Below are 27,072 nucleotides of genomic sequence, written 5' to 3'. Positions count from 1 at the left end.
CTTTCTGCTGGTTCTCATTAGTGGATTGCGAGGAAGGAAGTGCAACACTGATGTGGGCTGTGATAAAGTCTAGGATTTCTTTTTCTTTGTTGTTGTAGTTTATTGTACATTCGAGACATTACATTGGACATTGTATGAATATGTGATATGACGATGTGTCTCAAAATTATTTCAAATTTGCACCTGTCTACTGTGTTTAAAATTGAAATTTCATGGGTGTATACGGAAAACATGTTTTCAGCTCTTACCACTAAAAGCCAACTCACAAAATAAAATAAATATGAAAGTTAATTCCTAGGCTTTGATCTTAAGAGGATGAACTTCATTCTGAGTCTGCTTCCTCTCAAGGTTCTTCACATAATCACAGGACATTTTTTTTCCTTCTCACTATGTCTTCCACTTTTTCCTCATTGGGACTCAGAGCTACTTCCAGATTTATACATTATACTCTGTATATTATTATAAGTGCTATTTAAAAAATTTACTGAATGTAGTTAAATAGTCTATGGCTTCATAGCCTGTATCTTTTTCATGTATTCACTTTTATCAAAATACTGCCTGTGTCTAAACATATAGCTGAGCAGATCAAGGCCTTGATTAATCAGTGGGTCTCCGACAGTCTGTGGGTTTCACCTCCTAAACATATGGTACATTGTAACCTACACGCCTTTAACCTATAAATGATCTTAAATCAGCAATCAGTATTATGTATTTGGAAAAAATCAGTTGTTCCTTTCGGTACAGTGCATTATTTTATTTTGTTTTTGCCCAATTGTAGCACTAGACAATCTTACATTTTGTTGAACCCATGGTCATTAACAAGCTAAACTGCTGCCTAACCCTTAACCGGAAGGACTGATTCTCTCAGATACAGACAAAGAGCCCCGCTTACTCGATGCTGCTGCTCAGATCATGTTTCATTCTGTCAGCTCAGCTTAAGAAAAAAAAACAAATGCTGAGTGAACACCCCTTTTAATGAGTGTGCATTTGGCATTTGGCAGCTGACCACCTGCTTGGGATCTTCATGGGAGAAATTCCTTTTGTTCCCAAACTTGATTAGGATCAGCAGACTTCCGGCTCTGCAGCTCCACAGGTGGAGTGTTTTTTCTCATTAAGTTAATGGTCCAACACTAAGGCCCTGTGTGTCACTTGACCTCTGGAGGTTGGGAAGAAAACAGAATACCAAGGAAGATGTCCACCCACCATAGAGATGGGTTTCTGCAGAATAAGCCAGACACTAGTAGGAGGGGTGAGAAAAGAGTTGGCTGTGCTATTCCAGCGAACATTCAATCCTAACATGGGGCGACGTGGCCCATTTTGAAGCTCATAGCTTTTGGGTGTGAGCCAGACAAAGACGCTACTGTAAAACATATGCCAGAAAAGAGCTGTTGAGAAATAAGAATAGATGTAGGGGGTCACAGAAAATGCCGATCAGGTCATGATAGGAGTGTCAACCAGAAGGATGAGGAATTTTAGCAGGCTTTGAAATCCAGCCAGCTTTTTTTTTCAGCTGGGAGGAATCATGGATGGGTTGAGCTGAATATATTAGACAGATGTCAAGGACGACGACGGCTATAGGGACACGCATTCTCGTAGCAGCTGACCCAAAAATGCACTGTTGTTGCTGACAATTTTAGGAGTTTGTTGATAAGGTAATTTTATTTGTATAGCGCTTTAAGAATGGACATCGTTAAAAAGCAGCTTTACAGAAATACAATTAGAACATACATTTTAAATTAATCCATTCATCCTTATAAATTAATACCTGATAAGTAAGCCAGATGCAATTAAGGCTGAGACGATATGAGGAAAACCCAGACTCAAAAGGGAACCTAAGCTCATCTGAGTAACGATATAAAAATAATTCCCTTCCATGAGATAAAAAGTAAATTGATGCAACCAGAAAATTTGTTATAATTCATCAAGAGCATTTAACAGTTATTAACTGTTCACCAATAGAGACCTGATTGCAAACCTGTTTGAATCAGTTCCTGTCCAATGACATGTTCATGCTTTGTAAGTGGTACAATCCTTGGATCCCGCTACATGTGTGGTTTTGACATTGGACCTCCTGGAGTGTTTAAAGGCTCTGGCATGGAGAAGCTGATGCTGGATCTGTGATGATCACAAATGTTGAGCTCATAAAACTAGGAGCTACTAACCATATAGACTGTATAAGACTGTAGAAAGAACATCACTTATAATCTAGTACTCCAGTACTCATGTTCTCATTCTCCAGTGTTCTGTATTGTTGAAAAAATTTATGATCAAACTCTTGATGTCACCCAAATAAGGATGGGTTCCCCTTTTGGGTCTGGTTCCTCTCAAGGTTTCTTCCTCATTACATCTAAGGGAGTTTTTCCTTGCCACAGTCACCACGGCTGCTCATCAGGGATAAATGCACACCGTTCACCTTGACTGTTGATTTCTGTAAAGCTGCTTTGAGACAATGTCTGTTGTGAAAAGCGCTATACAAATAAACTTGACTTGACTTGACTTGACTTGACTTAGTAATCCTGTGTATTTTTAGCCTGTCCATTTGGGGTCAATGGGTGGTTTCTAAGTAATTAAAACTCTAACTATAAATGCAACAGAATAGACCGGGCAGGTCTGGACAGCAGAAGGGGTCAGGATCACTAGTGAATTATGCATTTATGGTTGGACAAATGCAAAGGAAATTTGAATAGATGTGAAATTACTAGGTATTTAGTAGGTGAATACTTCCTTGTATAGAGATTGACTAAGGTGTGTTATGGCTTTAAAACATTATACTCTAATTCCTTTCCAAATAGTGAAATGTTTACTGCATTTTCATTTCAATTTACCTCATAACACTGATTTTCAGCACTGCATCACTGCATCTACAGCAATTTCAAAGCCAAAAGCAAGTATGGCCCAGTCTCTGTGAAGTGCTAGAGACGGAATTGACATTCTCTAAGAATATTTCTTAGCCTGATGATCAGGGTGTTTGTGAAATATGGTATGTTTAGATGTATGATTTGGTTTTGGGTGTCAAATGCCATGCTGTTCACCCCTTAATACTGCCAGTGATTATTTTATGGCTTTCAAGTATACAGAAATACATTCTTACAATTAAGGATTGAGATTCTGTGCTTCAATAAAGTGAAATAAAGCTTCTAATCTAAGAAAAGCTGCAGCAAGTATCTGACTTGTAGTGTATGAAAAGTAGAATAACATAAAAGTCTGTAGCCAATGTTATAGTAACGCGGAATAGGTGTTATTTGATCAGGTTACTCTATAAATAATGACTTTTGTGACGCTGTATTCGTCTCTACAGTGTCTTGTTACGTCTCAAATAAGTGACAATTGCTGGCAGATGGTAACAAGGACAATGACTGGTGTCGAATGGTGTCGAGTCGGGCTAATAAATACAAACCACTTACACATCGTGAGTTAAGTGTGTAAACAGTTGTGAAAATTAATAATATTACAATTATTAAATTTTATAATTGTAATAACATACAGTTAGGTGCAGAATTCAGGGCAAATTTTGTTAAATAAAAAATAAAAGTATGCAGATGTTTGGACACCTTACTAATTCACTTAGTAAGACCTTTTTTTTTTTTTCATCTTCTCCCACTTATCCGTAATTCGGGTCGCGGGGGCAGCAGTCTAAGCAGAATCCCCAGACACTTCTCCGTGTCCAGGGATCGGGCTGTCAAGGCCCCTGCCTTCGACTGCTGCCCAATCCTCTCAGCACCGTCCCTTACGGTCCCTCCTGCAGGTGGTGAGCCCACGGGAAGGCGGCCCCACGTCGCTCCGCCGTCACGGTCCTTGATTTTCTCGTAAGGGTCCCCTGGAGCATAGAGGGTTAAGGGCCTTGCTCAAGGGCCCAAGAGTGGCAGCTTGGCGATACCGGGGCTTGAACCCCCGACCTTCCGAATCGGTAACCCAGCGCCTTAACCGCTGGAGCCACCACTCCCCCTCTTAGTAAGACCTGCTTTTGAAGATATAACAGAATACAAATGTTTTTTAGAGCGGGAATAAAATTAAAAAAAATTCTTTACCTGCATATTTTCAATGATCTTCAAGTCAAAGAACTGAGAAGGCCATTCCGAAATCTTTCATTTTGCATGCATGCCATTCAACAGATATTCATATTCAGAATGACTTAAAATAATCTCATTTATACAAATGAACAGTTAAGGGTTAAAGGCTTTAAACAAGGACACAACAGTGGCAGCCTGGTGATGCTGGGAATTGATCTCATCACCTTCTGATCAGAAGTCCAACATCTTAACCTCTGAGGTTACCAGCTTCCAAAACATGTTATGCAGATTTCATTCAATATAAAGCAGCATTGCATTAACATTTGAAGAAAGATTTCCTGCGATGTTTGTGCTTAAAGTAGACAAGTGTACATTTTACATGACACTCTGACCATGTCAGGCCCAGAAAATGTATATGAGCATCCTGTAACTTGGGTTACTCTCTGTGGACTTTTGCATGTTCTTCTCCAGGTTTTCTGATTTCATCCAAAAACCAAAAACCATACCTCACTGGGGATTAGCCACTCAGAATGGCCTCTTGGTGTGCATACATGTATAAATGTGTTTGTGTATGCTACTCTGTGATGGGCCAGAATCTGGATCCATTAAAGAAAGAAAAATTCAGTAAGAAATATTGTGAAAATGTTATGCAATCATTTGATCAGGAAACTACAGGCACTACATATATAAGGTCGGCTACATGTGGAATATATGTAAAACAAGACATTAACCTATAAAACATAGTCATGTGACTATTCACATATAGTGACTGTGAAACAGGCAATTGCATCCAAATGTACATCCAAATGTTACACAACTTAACCCGTACCCCAAAAAATATACACATCTTGGAAATGAACTATTCAGAAGTAACATAGTCCTTCCTTGGACTCTATGAGTAAACTAAATGCTGGTCCCTTGACAAACACCCTTTCATCAGTTTGACCACTAAAACAAATTGCACGTTCTGATCGGTGATGAAAAGGTCATTTTTTTTGTCACTATTTACATAATCTGCACAATACTACATGCTAGGGAGCGCCCTAACGTCCCTCCTTTGAGCAGGAAATGGGCGAAACCTTGGTCGTAATTATTACATCGACAGTTTGTGCTGTGAAGGAAGCCGCTCCTGATAGCAGAGGCCGTTCAGTTTCCTGTTGTGCACAACAGTTTTGGTTTTCATCCTGAAGGGATGAAGAGAACAAAAGGATACAGGTCACTGACTGTTGAAAACCAGGGACAAATCAGAAAGCATCGGTTCCATGTTTTACTATGTTCATTAAGAGAATCCTCTAGTTGAACAAATGCATTAAGTATAACAGTAAAAAACATTACTGATCTATGACAGGTTGTTTATTCGGGGGGCCAGATAGCTAAATAAAACTTTAGACACTCAGGCTTAATTTATAATAATAAGCTTCGTAACTGAAAACAAAAAATCACGTGTCCAGTATGGATATTTAAACTCGTGCCTTTGGGATGCTTGTTCCATGTGTGTTGGTGCATTAAAGGTTTGGGAATGTTGGACTTTCACATGCAAAGAGCTTATCAGGACTTTAAATATCAAACAGAACAAATCAGGACCATGCTGATATCTGTTTAAGAACCCTTTAAAGCCTAGTGAGTCATCATGTCTCACCCTCCTGACCTGGTGAGTATTTAATGGAAACCACACAAACTAACAGTTTTTTAATAAGACATATTGGGATCATGAACCTTAGTCTAGGAAATCTGGATTAATCTGGATAAATTCTGTGTTTATTTCAGGAAAAAAAAAATTATAGATCTAGATATGGAACAAAACAAAGCATGGCATGCTGTTATAGTAAAATATTAAAGATGCAGCAATGGCTAAGAGGTGATTACTACTACCTGCAAGGTTTAATTCCTTTCATACCATAACACTTTGATAACCGTACCAATGTTTCAATTGATAATAAATGACATATGCTTTTAAACAATTTATAGTTACATTTGATGTAAAATGTCTTTCAGTCAGTCCCTCACATATCTCTCTAGATAGATAGATAGATAGATAGATAGATAGATAGATAGATAGATAGATAGATAGATAGATAGATAGATAGATTGATAGATTGATAGATTGATAGATGAACATTATTTCAGAACAAAAATCAAAGCATCTGAAGGAAGAAAGATTGGTAGTTTCAAAGTGCTAAAACTAAAACAGTCATTCAAAAAATGTTAAACAGCAAAATCTAGTGGAATTTCTTCCCATAAGAGTGGAGGTCATTATAACAGCACATGGGGAGTAAATGTGGAATGAGATGTTCAAAATCACATATCAAATTTTATGGTCAGTTGTCCACAAACTTCTGTCAATACAGTGTGTAAATATCTGGCAAACTACTGACAGATGATAGCAGATGTATTTGAAAGACAAGATTTAGTTCATATGGTTGCTAGCTCCATTAGAATTTAAAATTAGTTTTTACATCCCAATAATTGTCTGGTATAGAGATTTACTGAGGTGTGTTATGTTTTTAAAACATTCTAGTCTAATTCCTGTCCAAATAGTGGAATGTTGAATTTTCATTTCAGCAAATATGGACCATTCACACTGTATGAGAATAGGGGCTGTTCTGACTTGCCTCAGCTACAAATAAAATATTGTACTAGATAATGAGAAATGTCCGATTCATATCATTCACATATGTTTACTGTTAGTGTACAATATTTAGAATTTGTGAAAAATCTATCTATCTATCTATCTATCTATCTATCTATCTATCTATCTATCTATCTATCTATCTATCTATCTATCTATATATATATATATATATATATATATATATATATATATATATATATACACAATCATTAAAAAGGTCTTTTGTGAGATCACCTACAAGCATGATCAGATATTCAGATATTCAGCTGCTGGAAAACCAGGTTATGACTCTATAAACATGCAGCTTTTCCTCATAATCATTGACGAGAATGTGAAGGTGTGGAGGATGTTGGAGGTGTATCTATTTTATAACTGTCAGGAGGGCAGTCCAAAACACACACTGAAAGGCAGGTTTCTGAACTCTCAACATGAATTGCTTGCACTATGCTTCGTATAATATTGAAGAAGAATAGCCTTTATTTGTCACATATACATTACAGCACAGTGAAATTTGTTCTTTGCATATCCCAGCTAGCTCAGAAGTTGGGTTTAGAGCGCAGGGTCGTCCATGATGGAGCACAGAGGGTTAAGGGCCTTGCTCAGGGGCCCAAGAGTGGCAGCTTGGCAATTCTGGGGCTTGAACCACATTTCGATCAGTAACCCAGAGCCTTAACCACTGAGCTACCAATCTTTTTCACCATTAACATTCTAAAATGCTAATTTAACTTTTCGTTTAAAATGCATGAGAGTGTGTCTGAGAGAGAAAGGCCACAGAAAAGTGGGCGGCAAACCACTTGACAAAAAAACATCTGGAAGTTTACATCAAATATTTTTCTGCGTGTCACTATAGTAACAACTAACTTTGAGGAACTTGTTTAGCAGGCATCCACGTGATCTTATATCCTAATCTAATAATAAATGATTTAAAGACGCTGTTATTTAACACTGAAAAACTGTTTGATCATTGCGATGGTGAAGGACATTTCTTTCTGAAAGGACATGTTTATTTTTCATGTGTGGAAGGAGTCTCCAGTGTCAACCATTTTCAACAGTCAGGAAGTTTTCCACTACAGGAGAGTCTACGTGGATGAGGACTTTTCGCTTCCTGTTTTTTTCTGTATTAACCCCAGGAGAGAGGGAGAGAAGGAGAGAGAGAAAGAGAAAGAGAAAGAGAGAGAGAGAGAGAGAGAGAGAGAGAGAGAGAGAGAGAGAGAGAGAGAGACTGGAAACACTCCCTGTCCTACTACAAGACTGTTGTATATTCACAGCACATTATGTCTTTTTCCTGCCATAATATTAGGAACAGTGAGTGATCTGATAAGGCCCTATAATTCCTTACAATTGTTCAAATTGCTCTTCTTTATTAGAATTGCTTTTACTTATATATAGAATATTTGAAGGTAAACCCAGATAATGCCTTGATATTGGGCTTTATTTAGGTACATTGTTTGGTGTAATATTTAAAAATACTAATACTTGATTTGATTTTCTCCTTAATTTTTGTTTTATTTCTCTGGATTATTCCTGTGTACTTGCTTTGGACAATACGATTTATTTGTCATGTGGGAAGGGGAAGCTTAGTAGTAAAGATGTTGGACTTCTGCTCAGAAGGTCACGAGTTCAAATCTCACAACAAAGCTGCCACTGCTGGGCCCTTGAGCAAGGCCCTTAACCCTTAAATGTTCAGTTGTATGAATGAGATCATTGTTGGTCTTTCTGGTTAAGAGCGTCTGCCAAATGCCACAAAAATGCAAATAAAGCACCTGGAAACCGAGAAAAAGAGAGATGTGGTCGAGTGAAAGTGATAGGAAGACAGAGAGAGAGTGGGGGGGGGTTTAATGAGTAGGCAGTTATGGCTGCTATTTCATTTTAACAGAATCTAGCTTGTCTCACATTTGTTTTATCAAGGTGATTCAAAGGAAAATCCCAAGGGAAATGTAAAAAAATCCCAACAGAACTGTGGAGGTGGTAGTTCAGTGGTACAGTCGATTTTGGATCGGAAGGTCACAGGTTTAAATCCCACCACCACCAAGCTGCCACTGCTGGGCCCCTGAGCAAAGCCCTTAACCCCTTCCCTGCTCAGTTGAAAGTTGCTCTGGATAAAAGCATTTGCAAAATGTTCAATATTTTAGGGGAATGTGAACACTTTAGGAGAATCTGAATGCATGGAAATGGAGCTTATAAAGCAGAATAACACATTTTGAACAAACAATGAAAAAAAAATCATCATTTGAATCCATCTTATAAAAGAAATTGTAAGGTAATATTGCTTCTGTTATCAAATTAATTTGATCATTCCCTCAGACTCTTGTGTCTCTTCTGAAGGTCAACATTGATTGTGGTGGAGTTATTTTCCTAGAACTGCATGTCCCTAAATGTTTTATTCCTTTCTTCATTCCAAACTATTTCAAAGCAATAAAACTGTGCATTCCTTTGAAGAATTTGCAAACAAACGGCCCATTAAAGAAACATTTACCATATTAAAATTCTACGGTTTTCATTCATTGTCATGAATAAAACATTATTAATTAATTTATTATTAGCCGGAGATGTGTCGGATCCGTCATACAAGTCCCTTATAAGCTTTCAGTACAGAAACTATCAGGTATTAAAATGAGCACAATAATAGAAACCTGTTATTTTAACTGATTTTGTCAATTACTTTTTTACATAGGGCCAGGTACCACTTTTTCCCTTAGTAAATGAAATGATTATTTAAAAACTGTATTTACTTGGGTTATCTTTAATCCCAAGTAATCTTGGGATTAAAGATAATCTTGGGTTATCTATAATTAACAACAAATCAGGGATCTGAAAAATGTGTTCCATCACAGTTTAGTAGTGAAGACTTTATGAATTTCTTCACTGAAAAAATAGATAACATTAGAAAAACAATTGTGGCAGTTCAACCTCTGACAGCATCTCCCGACACAATCGTACTTACAACCCCACAACTACACTGTTTTACATGTATAGGACAGGAAGAGCTGTATGATGCTATTATGAAAGCTAAATCAACAACATGTCAGTTAGATCCAATTCCCACTAAACTACTGAAGGAAGTGTTATATACAGCTGGTGAGCCTCTTCTCAATATTATTAACTCCTCACTATCGTTAGGTCATGTCCCTAAATCCCTCAAGTTAGCAGTTATTAAGCCCCTCATTAAAAAACCTAATCTGGATCCAAACACGCTATCGAATTACAGACCAATTTCAAATCTCCCATTTATGTCTAAGATTTTAGAAAAGATTGTCGCTGCCCAGTTATGTAACCACTTGCAGGAGAACAATATCTTTGAAGAGTTTCAGTCAGGTTTTAGGCCCCATCATAGCACAGAAACTGCTCTAGTTAAAATCACTAACGACCTGTTTTTAGCTTTAGACCAAGGCTACATCTCCCTATTAGTTTTACTAGATCTTAGTGCTGCGTTCGACACTATAGATCATGATCTTCTCCTCGATCGCTTACAGAATTACATCGGTATTCAGGGACAGGCATTAAGCTGGTTTAAATCCTACCTGTCCAATCGTTACCATTTCGTAGATTTAAATGGAGAGCTATCCAGGATAATGCTAGTAAATTATGGCGTGCCACAAGGGTCAGTTCTAGGACCCCTGCTTTTTACAATATACATGCTTCCATTAGGAAATATTATTAGAAGGCATGGAATTAGCTTCCATTGTTATGCTGATGATACCCAGCTATATATTTCATCCAAACCAGGCGATACAGCTCAATTAGCTCGCATAACTGAGTGTGTTGAAGAAATAAGAGATTGGATGACCCATAACTTTTTGCTATTAAATTCTGATAAAACGGAGATTTTGCTCATCGGCCCAAAAAATAGTACACAGAAGCTCCAGCATCTCAGCCTGCATTTAGACGGTTGTTCTGTAACTACTAGTTCAACGGTAAAAGACCTGGGAGTTATTTTAGACAGCAACTTATCTTTTAAAAATCACATCAATCAAGTTACAAAAACAGCCTTCTTTCACCTTAGAAATATTTCTAAGCTAAGAAATATCTTATCTATATCTGATGCAGAGAAGCTCGTCCATGCGTTTATGACCTCTAAAATAGACTACTGTAATGCATTACTAGGTGGATGTCCTGCATCATTAATAAACAAGCTTCAGTTAGTTCAGAATGCCGCAGCAAGAGTTCTTACTAGGTCAAGAAAATACGATCATATAACCCCAATCTTATCGTCCCTACATTGGCTTCCTATTAAGTTTCGAATAGACTACAAACTACTGCTACTCACTTATAAAGCACTAAATGGTTTGGCTCCTATGTATCTATCCAGTCTTTTAACACACTACAATCCGTCATGCTCCCTAGAGATCTCAAAACTCTGGGCTTCTAGTAGTTCCTAGAATAGCAAAGTCCACTAAAGGCGGACATTTTCACATTTAGCTCCTAAACTCTGGAATAGTCTTCCTGACAGTGTTCGGGGTTCAGATACACTCTCCCAGTTTAAGTGTAGATTAAAAACATATCTTTTTAGCAAAGCCTACACATAACACACATCACACACATCACATCACAACCTTGTGCTCCAGAATATATGATTACATGCACATTATCAACTTGTGCTGTTAATATCATGAACAGCAGCTACGCTAATTCCTCTCCACTGCTTCTCTTTCTCTCCTTATCCCGAGGCATCCTGAGGTTTGGCCAGCTCCAGTCACGTCCCACCTCGTGAAGATTATGGACCTATGGATGATCATGGAGAAGTAGATGCCGAGTGTTTAAAGGCCCTGGCATGGAGAAGCTAATGCTGGATCTATGATGATCATAAATTGTTCTGTATTGTTGAAAGATTTATGACCAAACTCTTGATGTCACCCATATGAGGATGGGTTCCCCTTTGAGTCTGGTTCCTCTCAAGGTTTCTTCCTCATATCATCTAAGGGAGTTTTTCCTTGCCACTGTCGCCACGGCTGCTCATCAGGGACAAACGCACACCATTCACCTTCACTGTTGTTTTCTGTAAAGCTGCTTTGAGACAATGTCTGTTGTGAAAAGCGCTATACAAATAAACTTGACTTGACTTGACTTATCTTTGTGATATATAAAAATGTGCTTGATATGAATTTGAGTGTGAAATATATGCAACAAAAATGCATGATATGTTGCAGAAAGTATTGAGACATCTGTCTTTTCCAGCCATATGTGGTTATTTCCCAAACTGTTACTTCAAAGTTGCTGACATACAATTGTACAAAATGTTTCTAGGTGCAGTAGCATTACATTTTCATAATTCACAATTTTTTTGTATTACCAAACCATCAAACAACCTCCATTACATTATTTTCTAATGAAAAGAGAAACGTAAGAACATGTACGTCACACACACTCACACATGCTCTTTAGTAGTTCAGCTGCAAAAGTATTTGTGTTTCCTTATTGATTTCACGTGTCAGTGGGCTTGAGCCTCACCGGGGGTCAAACTGTACACTCGTTATCGACAGTGACATTCTGACGATCGATTGATTTCATTTCCTTAATCATAGAATGATTAGGAGTCATTAATATGCCCTCCTCTCAGAGTGCAGATGAAATAACAGACATCTAACAGTCTTTGTATGAGAACCAACTTTTTAATAAGTTGAAATAAATACTCCAGTACATGCATGATCCAGAAAAAAAAAAAAAACAACAACAACAAAACAAAAATAAAACCCAATAAAATGCTATTGTAATTCTGGTAAATAGTGTAAAACCTATGGCACACACTCACAGCAGCTTCAATCCATCCAAAAGATTCACAAGTCGAAATACAAAGCGAGAAACACACATCGCGCGCTCACTGCGTTTCTTAATGACGTCCATCTACACGTCTGTCTACAACCGTCACTCTGTCTGCTGCTCCCAGGCACTAAAACTGAGGTAAACTTTCCATTAGTTTTCTTTTCATTTAAAAAAATTTCCAGTCCGACATACAGAATCACCACAACATGTGCGGCTACCAGTGAGTGAACACAAGTTAGAAATATGTTGTGATGTCAGTTTCGGCTAGGTTTTTATTACATCCAGTGCAAAAAAAACACTGCCACCTTGGTTGTATCAGAATAGTTGGACAGACAAAATAGTACAAATTCACTACATTCACTCAATAGGATCACACAACACGAGGTTAAAGCATATTAGTCTCTTTGGTAAGTTGAGAAAAGAAAAAAGAAAAAAAAAAAAAAAAAAAAAAAGACAGGCTTTGTTTTAATTCACAGAATGCGAGTTGACCGGTGGTAAAGTCCTGGGCGAAGATCGTTCCCTGAGCGCCTGTGAGAGCAATGTGCATCCATCAGAGACAGCGCAAGCTGACTGCCGCAATCTTTCGCGGTACGTGGGCATCTGGGAGCTGTTCTCGGCATGCTGGGATACGTCCCGAAGACCTTGTGTGAGCAGGACACAGGCTGAAACTACACTCATTGCACCACCCAGAACAGCCGTCTGCACCGTTTTACCATCAGCGCTAACGTTAGCGGGTTTGCCCAGGAACTGCGGCTCAGTGGCGAATCCCACCAGTGCGTTGACGGTCTGAACCAGCGGGCCGCTGAAAAGCACACAGCGATTGCGCGTCAGCTCGCTTGGGTTCGTCTTCACTTCCTTGACGCAGGCGAGAAGCGCTGTCGCACTCGTGCTCATGCACTTTACACTGGCTTTGAACTGCTCTTTGGCAAACCTGTCCTTGGATTTCTCACTGGCCAGAGACGAAGCCTCTGTGAGAGTGGTCAGGTTCCTCCGGATATTTTGGGAAACTTCCAAGAGGAGTTGGGGAGTTAAATCAGAAAGGGGGGTTATGCGTAGGACAGCACAAGTTTGATCCACCTCATAGCGGCACCGTGTCACTTTGTAACGATCCACCAATCCAGGAACGGCGACGTGCGAACCCGGTGCCTCCACGGCCGCCAGGTACGCGGCGTGAGCCGAAAACTCCGTTAGAGACACCACTAGATTGCCCATTTCGACTAACCGCTCCCCAACCTCTGTAAACTTCCCCATGTTTAGCTGGCTCTGAATGTCATGAGTGATGATGGACAACTCCTTCGTCCTAGCAATCACTGTATCTCGACACTTCTCGAAAGTCTCTGCCACCGGTGTGCCTTCCCCAGTCATCACCGGCCTCGTCTCACTGGACAGCAGAAGCAAATCCGCCACCAGCTGCATCTTGCTTTTGCATGTGTCGCAAACAGACGTGAGTCTTTTCCGCTGCTGCACGCTGCCACTCGGGATGCTGGATGCTGGAACCTCGCTGTCTGACTTTCCCGAGCCACTACTAGCCATAGTATGGTGGTCAAGCTAATATTCTGGATTTTCTTTTTTGTAGAAAATATAGATTACACCACACATTCCACAGTACAATCTCATAACTTAGAATGACAATGTCTTCAAAAACAAACAAATAACAATAATAATTACACACCTTCTCTGAGAAACTGGCCAAAAAAAGTGTTGTCCTTCAGAAAATACACCGATATCGACTGCTCGCTTACTGAATTTTAGTAAACATTTGCGAAATCAAAAGAAAAAAAAACAGGATAATGTAACTTCACTCAGGGAAAATGTGTCCTGGCGTACGTGTGATGTTTAAAACTAAGTGGCAGAATGAGGTCGAAAAAAAAACAAATCAAGGCTACATTTTAAATCCCTTCAATATCATGACTCCTTAAAATTTATGTCATTGGACCCCTAATTGTGCATTTGATACAAAAATCACATCGTGGGTTCATGAAATATAGATTCACAGGTGGTTTCTTATCCAACACACATATACACACATACACACAGAAAAAATAATAACCATACACTTGCTGCAGTGCCATACAAAAGATCAACTCGAGTCAAAGTGCCAGCCGATTCTAGACCTCCAAATCCCACCAAAACACCTTAACCATGAAATTCACTTCCTATACTGATTCAAAGTCTGAAAAGGTGTGAAGAATCTACTGCCCCGGTTGTCAGTTTCTGTTTATTCGTTTGGTTTTTTTCTTTCGTTTTTTTCCTAATTCATGTCAAGCAGACGAGCATTTCAAGGTTCTTGCCCTTCTCGTGGTTACGGGAGGCCAAACAAAATCCACTGAATGACTAAAACCAGATGAGCCATTTCTAAGTTCGATCCTCCGCTGCAATGTGCCTCTGAGGGTCATGGCTGGATCGCAGCAGCAGTCCGAATCACGCTTTCTCTGACGCTCCTCCACTCCACGCACCATCATCCCACAATGCCTACTTTATAAAAGTCTCCAAAATAAAAAAAAAGATAATAAAGCACTGGTTTGGACCTCAGAAAAGACCACGCTTTGACTTCTCCCAACTTTTAACCTCTTCCTTTTGGCTCGGCACCCGGTGGCGATGGTCGGTTCGTTCTGAAGCCCGGGTTCCTTCAGCATTACTGTCTAGTTCCCATACACCTTCCTCAGCAAGAAGCATGGGATCCACAGCACACCATCAGGCAAAACAACCATCCACCTCGGCTTTCCATCTCTTCCAATAGCAAAAATCCACTTTATTGAGTTTTTAGATCAGTCAGTGGTGTTCTAGGAGAGGTTTATTCCAGCTTCATGTGTATGTGTGTGGGGTCTCTTCTTCTGTATGAGGAAGCAACCAGAGGGTGCGGTATTACTTCAAATGGGAAACAAGGCGTTGAGGAATAGCAGCCGGTCCGCTTCGAAAAGTGAATGCTTCTCTTTATCAGAAGAAAAAAATAAACATGTATGAAGCTCTAGGTTTTTTTTGAAGGGGGGAGACCAGTTTTTGGGTAAATATCAATGCCGTTAGCTTGTTGGCTGATTCGCCAGAGGGTGCGGCTGCGCTTCAGTTGGGAAACAGCAACACGGCGCGCGAGCTCGAGCTGCGTTCAAACCTGCAATGGTTTTCTTCCCCTTCTTCTGTATAAGCGTCCATTATTCCCAATAGAAAAAAAAAGAAAGAAATAACAGTAAGAAAATAATCCAATATCTATAGTCAAATGAGCAACTTTTCACTGGAACCGGATGATGTGAAATTCGTCTTGTTTGTAAACTTGGTTCATTTCCACACCAAAGCCATCAGTTTCCCGAGGCCCCGACTACCGGCGTACAGGCTCAACTACACCCCAAACGTGCTGCTCGTTTCTCCGGCTCCTCCAGCTTCCCTTTCTCTTTCTCTCTCATCCACTTCTTTAGGCTTGAGGGTCTCCCGTGATTTCTCCCCGAGAAAACACGCGAGCAGTTCTGCCGCTGTGTTACGCTTCACCCACGGCCGCTCATACTTCAGCTTTAGTTTTCGTTTTAGCCTAGCCTTTAGCGCGATAAAAAAATGTATGTTTCCAGTACACGCCTGTGCTGAATTTGACTTGATCGATGTTCCACGTCAAAAAAAAAGAAAGACAATTGCAACACACTGTAAAAAGTCCAGAAAGTTTAAATGATACGAAAAATATATATTTTAGCAATATATTAAATTATATTAAGCTGTTGTAAACGTTTATTTCTTGTTACTGACAACGGAAAGACGACTTTACTGTTTATTACAATATTTTAAGTGTTTTTTTGGTTTATTGCTATTATAATTAATAGTATTTTATTTTAACTTACTATCAATAGGCGTCTGTGCGTATTTCAGCCATAACCTCGCGTTTTAAGGAAAACTTGTACCGTGCCTACCGCTGCAAAAGAAAAGAGCCAACCCGATGTTTAAACCACTAGATTTGTTAGTGGGACGTGAAATCGAAGGCTGGTGGAATGTGACGTAATGCATTTGGCCACTTTTCATTGGACAAAAATGCATTTTCTGGACTTTTGAATAGCCAATCCAATTCAAGGGGGGAGGGGCTAAGAGCTGGGTGGGAGAAAGCGTCACTTTGTTTCCTCGTTGCTAAAAATTCAAACATGGAACCAACCAGATAAGAAAGTAAAACACGAATTATTCAGATTACACAGTTTATAATCAAAGTTTTCAACGAGATCTTTATTCACGTCATGCGATAATTATATTTTTAAACAAACAATTAACTCGAAATAAAATAAAGTAACTTGTAACTAAAACATATTGCATTCAATACATTCTATACACCTCTTTGTTGACTTGATCAGATAATCACTAAGCCAGGGGTCACCAACATGGTGCCCGGGGGCACCAGGTAACCCACAAGGACCCCCAGCCCGCTGGCCTTTTCTAAAAATAGCTGTTTCCTACTTTGTTAAATCATTGTTAATAATTAATTTGAGAAATCATTAACATGATCATTGTTTTCGCATAGATGAATATCATTGATTATTAATAATAACATATAATAAAAGGTCAATTAAGCAAATTTGTTATTTCAGATCAACCTGAAAACTGTGTATATCAAACTGGTAGCCCTTCACATTAATCGGTACCCAAGAAGTAGCTCAGTTTCAAAAAGGTTGGTGACCCCTGCACTAGGCCTTTAGTGGTGGCACTCAGCTATAGAAACCATCAATATTATACAGAAATGCAGACAGACAGACAGACAGACAGACAGACAGACAGACATGTTTCTCATACAGCAAAAATGAATGCCATTATGTTGAGCTATTTTATAAATTGCTCAGTAGCTCCTAGTTTTATAACCATAAAGACTGTATAAGACTGTAGAAAGAACATTACTTATAATCACACACTCCAGTGCTCATGTTAGTTCTCACTCTCCAGTGTTCTGTATTGTTGAAAGATTTATGATCAAACTCTTGATGTCACCCAAATGAGGATGGGTTTCCCTTTTGAGTCTGGTTCCTCTCAAGGTTTCTACCTCATAACATCTAAGGGAGTTTTTCCCTGCCACAGTCACCATGGCTGCTCATCAGGGATAAACACACATCATTCACCTTGACTGTTGATTTCTGTAAAGCTGCTTTAAAAGAATGTCTGTTGTGAAAAGCGCTATAGAAATAAACTTGACTTGACTTGACTTGGCATTACTTAAGCAAGAAACTCAATACACAATTCCATAAGTCTCCTATTATTCTCCTATTACTTCTATTACATCTCTAACAGAATTATCAATGTTAACCTGATAAAATGACCAAGGTTTTTTTGTGCATTTCTGTGCATTTTTTCTGTTTTCTTGGGAATCTGAAATGAAGGCAAATTGTGGGTTTTTGTGCAAATTCTACAGGTAAGAAAACGCAAAAGTATAAATAGTTAATGAAAAAGACTGTTTTGAACTTTTCTGGTTGCCCTTTCCTCACGATATCTAGCTTTTCTTAAAAAGTCCATCTTGTAAATGTCCATGTAAGTATATTTGTGACCAAATAAGTTTCTTCTCCTCTGTTAGCCATTTTGGAATAAAAAAAAAAACCAGCTATTGAAGCCACACAAATATATTTGCACTTGAGATTAGTGCAATTTCTGACAATCCATTCATAGAAAAATGTTATTTCATGCCTGCTAGATCGCCTCAGTGACTTGAAATTAGATTAGATTCAGATTAGATTCAACTTTATTGTCATTACACATGTACAAGTACAAGGCAACAAAATGCAGTTTAGGTCTAACCAGAAGTGCAATAGCAGCAAGTGCAGGATATACAGTGTTTACATGACTTTTATAAATTAGATAGATTGGGATTGGGTGAAGCATCAGCTTCATTTTCCCGCAGCGCTGAATTCTGAAGGCCTTACAGCAGATTCCTTTGAAACTGGCAACACATGATGTGACGGCTAAAATCCAATTAGATAGAAATTCCAAAGTAAACAGACCCTGCTTCATGTAATGAAAATAATAGACTATTAGCAATAATTTAATACATGTTCATGGACAAAATCATATAAAAAACTTAAGTCAGTGTTTTTGATAGTGTTTAGACCAGCAGAAAAGCCATTGACTTTAAGTAATATATTTGATTTGAAAATGTAGAAGATTTTTTATTAAGAATATAATCATTGTGCTGATAAAGAAAATGCATTAAAAACAGGGTGATGTTATATGGCCCAATTAGAACCAGAGCTGTGTTTAATATGGTTCAACATTCGTGCAACACAAAGTTGTGTTTGCAGCATGCCACACTAAATGATACGTTACTTGGTATATCAGCGTATAGCTATGTTTAATGTGTTAGACCATTTGTAGAAGATTATTCATTACAGCAGCTTCCATTAGAGTACATGTGAATAAGCTGTTACTATAGAAATAGATGTGTGTTTCTTTTTAAATATGCACACTGTGGGGAGTGGAAGCTCAGTAGTTAAGGCTCGGGAGGTCAGGGGTTTAAGCCCCAGTATTTGCCACTTTTGGGCCCTTGAGCAATGCACTTTACTCTCTGTGCTGTATCATGGCTGATTCTGTGCTCCAACCCCAGCTTTCTAACATTGCTGAGATATGCGGTAAAAAAAAATTCACTATAATTTGTATGTAATAAGTATAAAGCACATTTACTGTTAACTGAATAACATCTGGAGCTGCTGTCAGAGTTGCTGTTCCAGAAAATAAATCAACACTTTCTTACCAATAAGAGTTGTTCATTTAAATTACAGTGCTGGAAAATAAAAGTTAACTTAACAGGTAGAGTTTTTAAATATTGGTGTATTTGACTTTTTAATTAATCCAGAAATTAAAAGAAAATAGGATTATGAGCACTTGAGTTGTGCAGGGTCCGTTAGAAGCACAGCACACGTTCTGCTTTGGTGGGTTGTACAGCTGCACAGGGCGCAGTGCCATTTGGGTGGAGTGTCCTGAGAGGAAACAGTTCAGATTCTGTTGAACAAGCCTCACAATTCACATGCTTTTGGTGCAGAGAGACACTAAAAGGAAGGAGGGGTCAAAGAGCAGCCCAAAATAAATCAGCACAGTTAATGTGTAGGCCAACAGTTTTGATGCTCACACAGAACAGGTATCGCAGCTGGTTAATAATGGCTTGATGTTAAAACAATGATTGACAAAAAAATAAATAAATAGGTTACTTAGTATGGAATTAAAGCAACATTAGCACAAAAAGGCTGTTAATTTTGAGATAACATCTTGTACACATACAGTTTGCTTATATATGGGCAAAATAATAATAATATTAATAATAATAATAATTATTATTATAATACAGTACCCTCCTAGGGATTCAATGATGCTTCTTTATTTCTGTTGTTTTTCAGCATTGTACATCCATACTGAAGACATTGAAATTATGTCAAACAAAAATGAAATTATGTTGTAAATAAAAAAAAGTGATATATATATATATATATATATATATATATATATATCACACACACACACACACACACGCGCACACACACACGAGACAAGATGCGCGCGCGCACACACACACACACACTATATATATATATATATATATATATATATATATATATATATATATATATATGTGTGTGTGTGTGTGTGTGTGTGTGTGTGTGTGTGTGTGTGTGTCACGTGGCAAGACGCCACACCCCTTTTCCGGAACATGTGACGTTGAATAAACCGAAACCAATCAGCGAACTCCAACGATCTCGACCAATCTCGAAGTTCAAGGTTGAAAATGGCGTCTTCCAGCGGATGGAGATGTGTATCGGTGCTGCTTTTTGCATTATTTCTCCTGTCGGTTCATTGTTCGGACAGTAAAGCTAAAAAGAAGAAGGACATTCGGGATTACAATGACGCGGATATGGCGAGGCTGCTGGAGCAGTGGGAGGTAACTTCTGCACATTTCTCCAGAATTAGCCCTTTGCGTTACCACTGTTCATGTTCCAGGTTCAGTTTGAACCCTTTGTGTTAAGCAGTATTAAGTGTGCTGCATTGTGTAAACTTGATACACCAGTGTTTACACACTGCATCCGAATGAAGGCAGTGATCCTTTACACGGGTATAAAGCGGGTATAAAATAGGAAGCTGACCATGTGGTCGCGCTTCAACCTGCATTCCTGTGTGCCTAAGTAGTGAGTAGAGTTGTTGTAACCAGACCGGGTGAAACATGAACAGCGCTTGTGCTGATTAGACTAGAAGTAGTAGAAACAATTATAACACACGCTGTCTGTCAAAAAAAATAAAAACTCAAGCCTATGCATTCACCTGCCTGTTCACAGACCCCCTGCTTCCTCAACCAGCCAGTCACGTGACAGGTCAAGTCCTTAGTTAACCTTCACACCAAACATTAACAAGGGAAAATGTGATCTCAGTGACTGTGGCATGGCTTTTGATGCCTGAGAAGTGGAAACCCAGTGGTTAAGGCTCAGGGTTACTGATTACTTTGTGTTATATTGATCTCATTATTTCCTTTCAAACATGCAATGAAATATCAATCAATATTAATCGTTAAGCACGAAAGCTTAAAAGGACAAACCAGCATTTCTATCATTTCAGATTTAAGTCATACAGTATATAGCAGGGTGCAATATTATCTGTTTTGCAGTAAGGAACTGTTCGCTTGAAGCCGATCGTTGTGATCGTTGCAGTGGATTTTTTTACAATCAATGCTATTTGTTAAGCATTTGATGCATCACTTTCTTGGTGTCTATTTAAATTGTCTAAATAATAATAATTCTCTTTTTTTTCCCCTCTTTTGATAAAAAAAAATCCCAGCCAATTTTGGTAAAAAATGAACTCCATATATTCTTCAATTATCTTGACAGAAATGCAAGGGTGCCACGTGAGTTCACGAGAGAGAGAGAGAGAGAGAGAGAGAGAGAGAGAGAGAGAGAGAGAGAGAGAGAGAGAGAAGGGGACCTGATTAATATCATCTCCGCTTTGTTAGCTCATACATTTTTTTTTTTAAATTTATTGCCCAATTCTGATGTGAGGCCCATTGGGGGTGGTAATATATATTTTTTCTTTTTCTGTTTTTTTTTTTTTTACGCACTGCTTGCTGTAGATTATTTCAATGAAAGGAAAGGGTTGCTCACTGATGACCTGGGTAGTGTTTTCCTGTCTGACACTGCAGTGTACATAATTCTGATTTGGTCAGCTTTCCATGATGCACCAGAAACAGTTAAGGTTGAGTGATTGCATACAGGCTAAAGGTGCAGACTTTTCCATTCAGCAGTAAAGTATAAGCTCTGTTGTCAAATCAAGTCAAATTTTATTTGTCACATTCATACAGAGTACGACATGCAGTGAAATGCTTTGTACGGCTGTTCAACATTTAAGCATAAAAAGGAATAGAATTAAGGATAAAAAAAAAAACTATATGGAAAAAATGTGAAAATATATGTATATACATGAATGAGTATGGCATGTATTGGAAGTACAAATTAAAGTGATTTAGTGATTGTCCTCAAAATGTCCATGTGCAGTATGGTGTGATACAAAGTGGCACTGTGCTGTTCAAGTCCAGAGTTTGTGTCATAGTGCAAAAAACAGGAATGTGCTCCATGTTCAAGTCAGGTCAAGAGGCTTTTATTGTCATTTCTATTATACACAGTGGTACACAGTAAAAACGAGACAACGTTCCTCCAGAACCCTGGTGCTACACTAAACAACATAGAGCTACAACACAAAGCTACAAAAAGTGCATCAAATGCAACCTAGTGCAAATAGAACAGACAGTGCAGACAGTGCAAATAGACAGACAACAGTACAGACAGACAGACAGACAACACAAGACAATACACATAACACAAGATAGTGCTGACCAGTAAACCTACTGTATACTCTGATTATACAGTACTGTGCAAAGAGAACTATAAAAACTATAACTGAGAGTATATTTAAACTAACACAATGCAGTGCAAAAAACAGCATGTAAACAGTGTAATATGGTTGAGTATAAATAATGATAAATAAATTGTGGTGGAATGGATTGAGATGAGTAGTGAGAGTGTGTAAAGTTCAGGTTGTACCGTTCAGTGAGAGTGTGTAAAGTTCAGGTTGGTGAATGAGTTCAAGTAAAATGTTAAAGTAACTAAAACTAAAACTAAAACCCCGTTATATTTACCACCTAGTAGGTGCAGCATCTCCATAAACAAACAAATTCACTGCATATATTGAGTGTGTGTGAATATGTGTATGTATCTGTAATTTGAACAACCCACTCCACATTTAGTCCATCAACTCTTCTGGGAAGTTGTTCCACTGATTTTTGGAGTGTAGTTGCGGAGATTGTGATCAGTGGAATTAATAAAGGCAGGTATTGATGTAGAGTGTGACGTCCTGGGGTGCAGTCAGCGTTCCAGTTTATCCCAAATGTGTTCAGTAGAGACGAGGTCAGAACTCTATAGCAGGGCGAATCCAGATCTTTCACTCCAACCCATGCAATAAATGTGTTCATTGAGCTGGCATTGTGCACAGGGGCATTGTCATGCTGGAACAGGTTTGGGTCTCCTAGTTCAAGTAAAGGAAAAATGTAACATTACTGTATCCAAAGAGATCCTATAAATTTGTGTGCCTCTATCGTTTTGCTAACAGCTTGGAGGAGAACCACATATGGCTGGAAAATCTGTCCCAATACTTTCATCTATATAGTAAAAAAAAAAAAAAAACAGCCCAAGACTCATCCTGTTGAAAGCTAGAACACAAACATTATTTAAACCAGTAATTAAATGATTATTTCTGTTACTTTGTCATAATCAGGTTTTATTCCAGTTTAATTTAAGGATCAAAAAATAATGTAAAACTATCAGGGATTATATCATGAACTACAAGTGGGGCATCTTTTTTTGTTTGTTTGTTTATTGTTTCTTAATTTTTTTAGGCAGAATTACATACCAAGGGTTTACGATCAATTTTGTTTTTGTTTATGCTAAAATTATAGATCGATGAATCGATTTACCACATAAATGTAAAGCAAAGGCCACAGAGATAGTTCTTGTTTTGGAAATAAATGTTATGCTGAGGAAGACAACCCCTAACCACATCAAAAATAGATGTTGCTTTCCAGTTTGTTACATTTTTAAGTGCTTTTGGATTGCTAATGATAGTCACACAGTGCAGAATTTAGTTTTTCTTTCAATATACAGTCATTTTATTCTCTAGAACTTTGATGGAGCTTATTTGTGGTGTCTTGTGCAACCAATATTTAACACCATACTAGTTTTAAACCCACTGATACTTAATTACAGGCAACTGTGCAAGTGGCTGTAGCAAAATCTAGTAATTTTTTCCTGCTCTGATGAACCCGACTGAACTAATAAACTTGCATTAAGGTTTAATATGTATTCAAGAATTAAAATCTCCAAACTAGAAGTAGAGGAAATCAGGCAGTCTCCAGTTCAGCAACGATTTATTTTAATGTATTGTAAATGGTCCAGGACAGAAATTCTATCAGCTTTACACCTCCCCTAATCTCTCATGCCTTTATTTTCACAGAAAGATGATGACATTGAAGAGGAGGATTTGCCAGAGCACCGAAGACCCTCCCCTCCTATCGACTTCTCTAAAGTGGACCCTTCCAAACCTGAAGATCTCCTGAAGATGTCCAAGAAGGGAAAGACCTTGATGGTGTTTGCGACCGTGTCTGGTAACCCTACGGAGAAGGAAACCGAGGAGATCACCAGCCTGTGGCAGTCCAGCCTCTTCAACGCCAACTATGATATTCAGAGGTACTGTGTTGCATATATGAGTTGGTTTAAAACAGAATCAGGATTATGCTTTGCTTTGAGATTTTGAAAATAGAGTGACCCTTGTGCTCCAGGGTTGAGATGTGGGCCTGAGAATAAATAAGAATTTCTAACCTAAATTACAGAGAAATGTTAGTGATGTGCTGATATAAAATACAACCTGCATCCAAAGTTTGCTGTTAATGCAGGTTGTATTTAATATTGTGTTTTGGCTATAACCATCATTTTAGATGGTTATAGCCAAAGCAAGATTATAACTTTTTCTTTCTTATATCAGAGATGTATATATTATTGCCTTTCGTTAAAATTAGATTTTTAATCATTTTTAGCAGTTTTTCAGAACCCGGACTGGCTTTTTTTCTACACAGGTAACATTTCACAATACTGGGAAACTGGGAACCTTTTTGCCAACCTGATATCCTTAAACCTTCAATAATTCAAAAATAATAAGAATTAGATTTTTAATTTGTCACAAAAGCCGTTCAGTTAATGGGATGAGAACTGTATATTTACGCAGATTTATCAGAATTAAATTATTAGATTATGGCGGCTCATTTAGGCAAAGCGAGCGACAAATCCAGTGTGGCCTTTTAAAACAAATTAAATCATACTAATGCTGATCCAGCTCTGTTTAACCGAGTAGCAGCTCCTGAAACACAGGTCACTCTGATTTTGTGGTAAATTATTTTCCAGCTTTCTAATAATTTAACTAAATGTATTATTGTTTAAGATTTTCTGGTTAGCTTTAGTGGCCTTTTAAAAAAAAAATTTATAAGTAGTAGCTTGCCTATAGTAGTAACAATTTTGTAACAGATATTAATTGACAATGGAGGTCTACAAGCAAAACACTCTCTCTGGCTTGAAAGAGAATAACACATGCCTTATAGCCATGACAAAGAAATCTTACATAGTTGGCATTGTGCAATTGTGGTCTTTTGTATTCTGTTAACGTTGATCCGATGATCCTCTATGAAAACGGCTTTCCTTCCTGTCTTAACGCCCTTTCTGTTCCTTTAGGTTTGTTGTGGGCTCCAACCGCGTCATCTTCATGCTACGTGATGGCAGCTATGCGTGGGAGATTAAAGACTTCCTGACCCTCCAGGAGCGCTGTGAGGACGTGACTGTGGAGGGCCAGGTGTTTCCTGGGAAAGCAGCCAACAAAGCCAACAAGACAAATAAGGAGAAAGAGCAAAAAGAGACCAAGAAGAAGAAAGACAAGAACACAGCCAACCGAGTAAATAAAAGCAAACAGGAGCTATGACTGCACTGATACCGACAAGGTTTGTGGAGCAGAACAAAGGCAGGATGATGCCTAAAACAGAGACTACACTTTGAGAAGAACTAATGAGCCCAGCTGTCAAGAGTGGTCAGATCCGTAGAACCTCATTTCTATACATGGTTAAATAAATGATACCATGCAGCTGCTCCTACATCATTATTTGCTTACAGAAGGTACTCGTTTTAAGATCCTTCAGAAAGAATCTCGATCGGTTTAGTGTTTGGTTTTTTGGTTGCTAAGTGTTTAGTGGAACAACACTGAAGTAGAACATTTAAGAGTCCTTAAATGTGATTTGGTCTTTTCACATAATTCTACTTGTATATCTCTATTAGAAATCACTTAAATTCAACATATTGAATTTTGAATCACAATAAAACCAATTTGTAAAAAATTATTTAAGTATTTATTTCTCAAAGTCGTCTATTTAGACTTTCAAGCAGGTGAACGGTACTGGAGTTCCTTTCCGCTACAATGTCCAGTTATTAGGGGTATATAAATCTTTCATGGAATAAGAATTTTTAATGTTTTCCTATAGATTTTCTGTCACCTTCTAGATTTCTATTAATGCTTATCAGGAAATCCTTGATATATTCATATTTAGTATTGTTTCATCCCACTTATCTCGATTCACACTGTTAACAATATTGGAAATCGTTGATATTTCAAAATGTATCCTTAATGAGCAATCCAGATGTGATGTTTTAAAGGACAAAGCTTTGAGATGAGAAGGAAATCTTGTGAGGAGCCACATTCGAAAAAAGGATACCCTCCCCATTATTCCATTTTATAACTGTTCAGTGTCTGGGTATAAAAGTGCAATTGAGTAACAAAGAAATACATGATATGGACAAAAGTATTGGGATACATGACTTTTCCATCCATATGTGGTTCTTTCCCAAACTATACACTTGGAGGCATACCATTGGATGTTTGTAGCTGCAGTAGCATACATTTTTCCTGTCACTTGAACTGGGAAACCCATTTCTGTTCTAGTATAAAATATTCTCATGTGCATAGCATGAGCTCCATGAAGATATGGTTTCCAGTGGAAGATCTTGAATGGCCTAGGCAAGCAACCAAGTAAACAGTCAGAGTGAGTGAGTGAGTGAGTGAGTGAGTGAGTGAGTGAGTGAGTGAGTGAGTGAGTGAGTGAGTGAGTGAGTGAGTGAGTGAGTGAGTGAGTGAGTGAGTGAGTGAGTGAGTGAGTGAGTGAGTGAGTGAGTGAGTGAGTGAGTGAGTGAGTGTATATACACATATATATTATATATACATACACATATACACACAGAGACTGTTTACTTGGTTGCAACCAAGTAAACAGTCAGTGTGTGTGTGTTTGTGTGTGTGTGTGTGTGTGTGTAATTATATATATATATATATATATATATATATATATATATATAACACACACACTCTCTCTGACTGTTTAGACTTGGTCTAATGGTATGCCTCCAAATGTAGAGTTTGGGGAAGACCCACATATGGATGGAAAAGTCATGTATCCCAATACTTTTGTCCATATCATGTATTTCTTTGTTACTCAATTGAACTTTTATACTTTTCATACTAGAACTTATTCCCTTTTCTTTTTTCCATTATCTTTCCTGAACACAATCTTTCAGTATGGATCTGTCTTTCTTACAGCCAAACAGGATTTCT

The 27,072-nt window shown here is 38.2% G+C and overlaps 3 protein-coding genes and 1 long non-coding RNA gene across 4 annotated transcripts in view; 2 read left to right on the top strand and 2 right to left on the bottom strand.

The window, feature by feature from the left end:
- The window catches only part of stard5 (StAR related lipid transfer domain containing 5), a 423,751-nt gene that overhangs the window by 49,867 nt on the left and 346,812 nt on the right, over positions 1–27,072 (top strand). The window lies entirely within an intron of this gene.
- Positions 2,047–17,530, bottom strand: LOC310736117. The gene is made up of 2 exons (XR_014536454.1): positions 17,270–17,530; positions 2,047–2,205 (listed from the first exon to the last, which is right to left on the bottom strand). It is a non-coding gene; the product is annotated as an uncharacterized lncRNA (long non-coding RNA).
- On the bottom strand, positions 12,232–16,055 carry tlnrd1 (talin rod domain containing 1). The gene has a single exon (XM_083559637.1). It carries the CDS (start codon positions 13,933–13,935, stop codon positions 12,868–12,870), a length of 1,068 nt encoding a protein of 355 aa, XP_083415763.1. The 5' UTR covers positions 13,936–16,055; the 3' UTR covers positions 12,232–12,867.
- mesd (mesoderm development LRP chaperone) lies at positions 20,056–25,807 on the top strand. The gene is made up of 3 exons (XM_083559454.1): positions 20,056–20,275; positions 23,884–24,116; positions 25,152–25,807. Exons 1-3 carry the CDS (start codon positions 20,123–20,125, stop codon positions 25,393–25,395), a joined length of 630 nt encoding a protein of 209 aa, XP_083415580.1. The 5' UTR covers positions 20,056–20,122; the 3' UTR covers positions 25,396–25,807.

Source organism: Silurus aristotelis (assembly GCF_946808225.1).
Source record: "Silurus aristotelis genome assembly, chromosome: 13".
Lineage (NCBI taxonomy): Eukaryota > Metazoa > Chordata > Actinopteri > Siluriformes > Siluridae > Silurus > Silurus aristotelis.
This window is presented reverse-complemented; position numbering and strand designations above follow the sequence as displayed.

Excerpts from the sequence above, each read along its gene's own strand:
- tlnrd1 (XM_083559637.1), bottom strand. The coding sequence starts at position 13,935 with ATGGCTAGTAGTGGCTCGGGAAAGTCAGACAGCGAGGTTCCAGCATCC.
- mesd (XM_083559454.1), top strand. The coding sequence starts at position 20,123 with ATGGCGTCTTCCAGCGGATGGAGATGTGTATCGGTGCTGCTTTTTGCA. Across the intron at positions 20,276-23,883 it reads GGCTGCTGGAGCAGTGGGAG|AAAGATGATGACATTGAAGA; the intron begins GTAACTTCTGCA and ends TTATTTTCACAG. Across the intron at positions 24,117-25,151 it reads GCCAACTATGATATTCAGAG|GTTTGTTGTGGGCTCCAACC; the intron begins GTACTGTGTTGC and ends CTGTTCCTTTAG.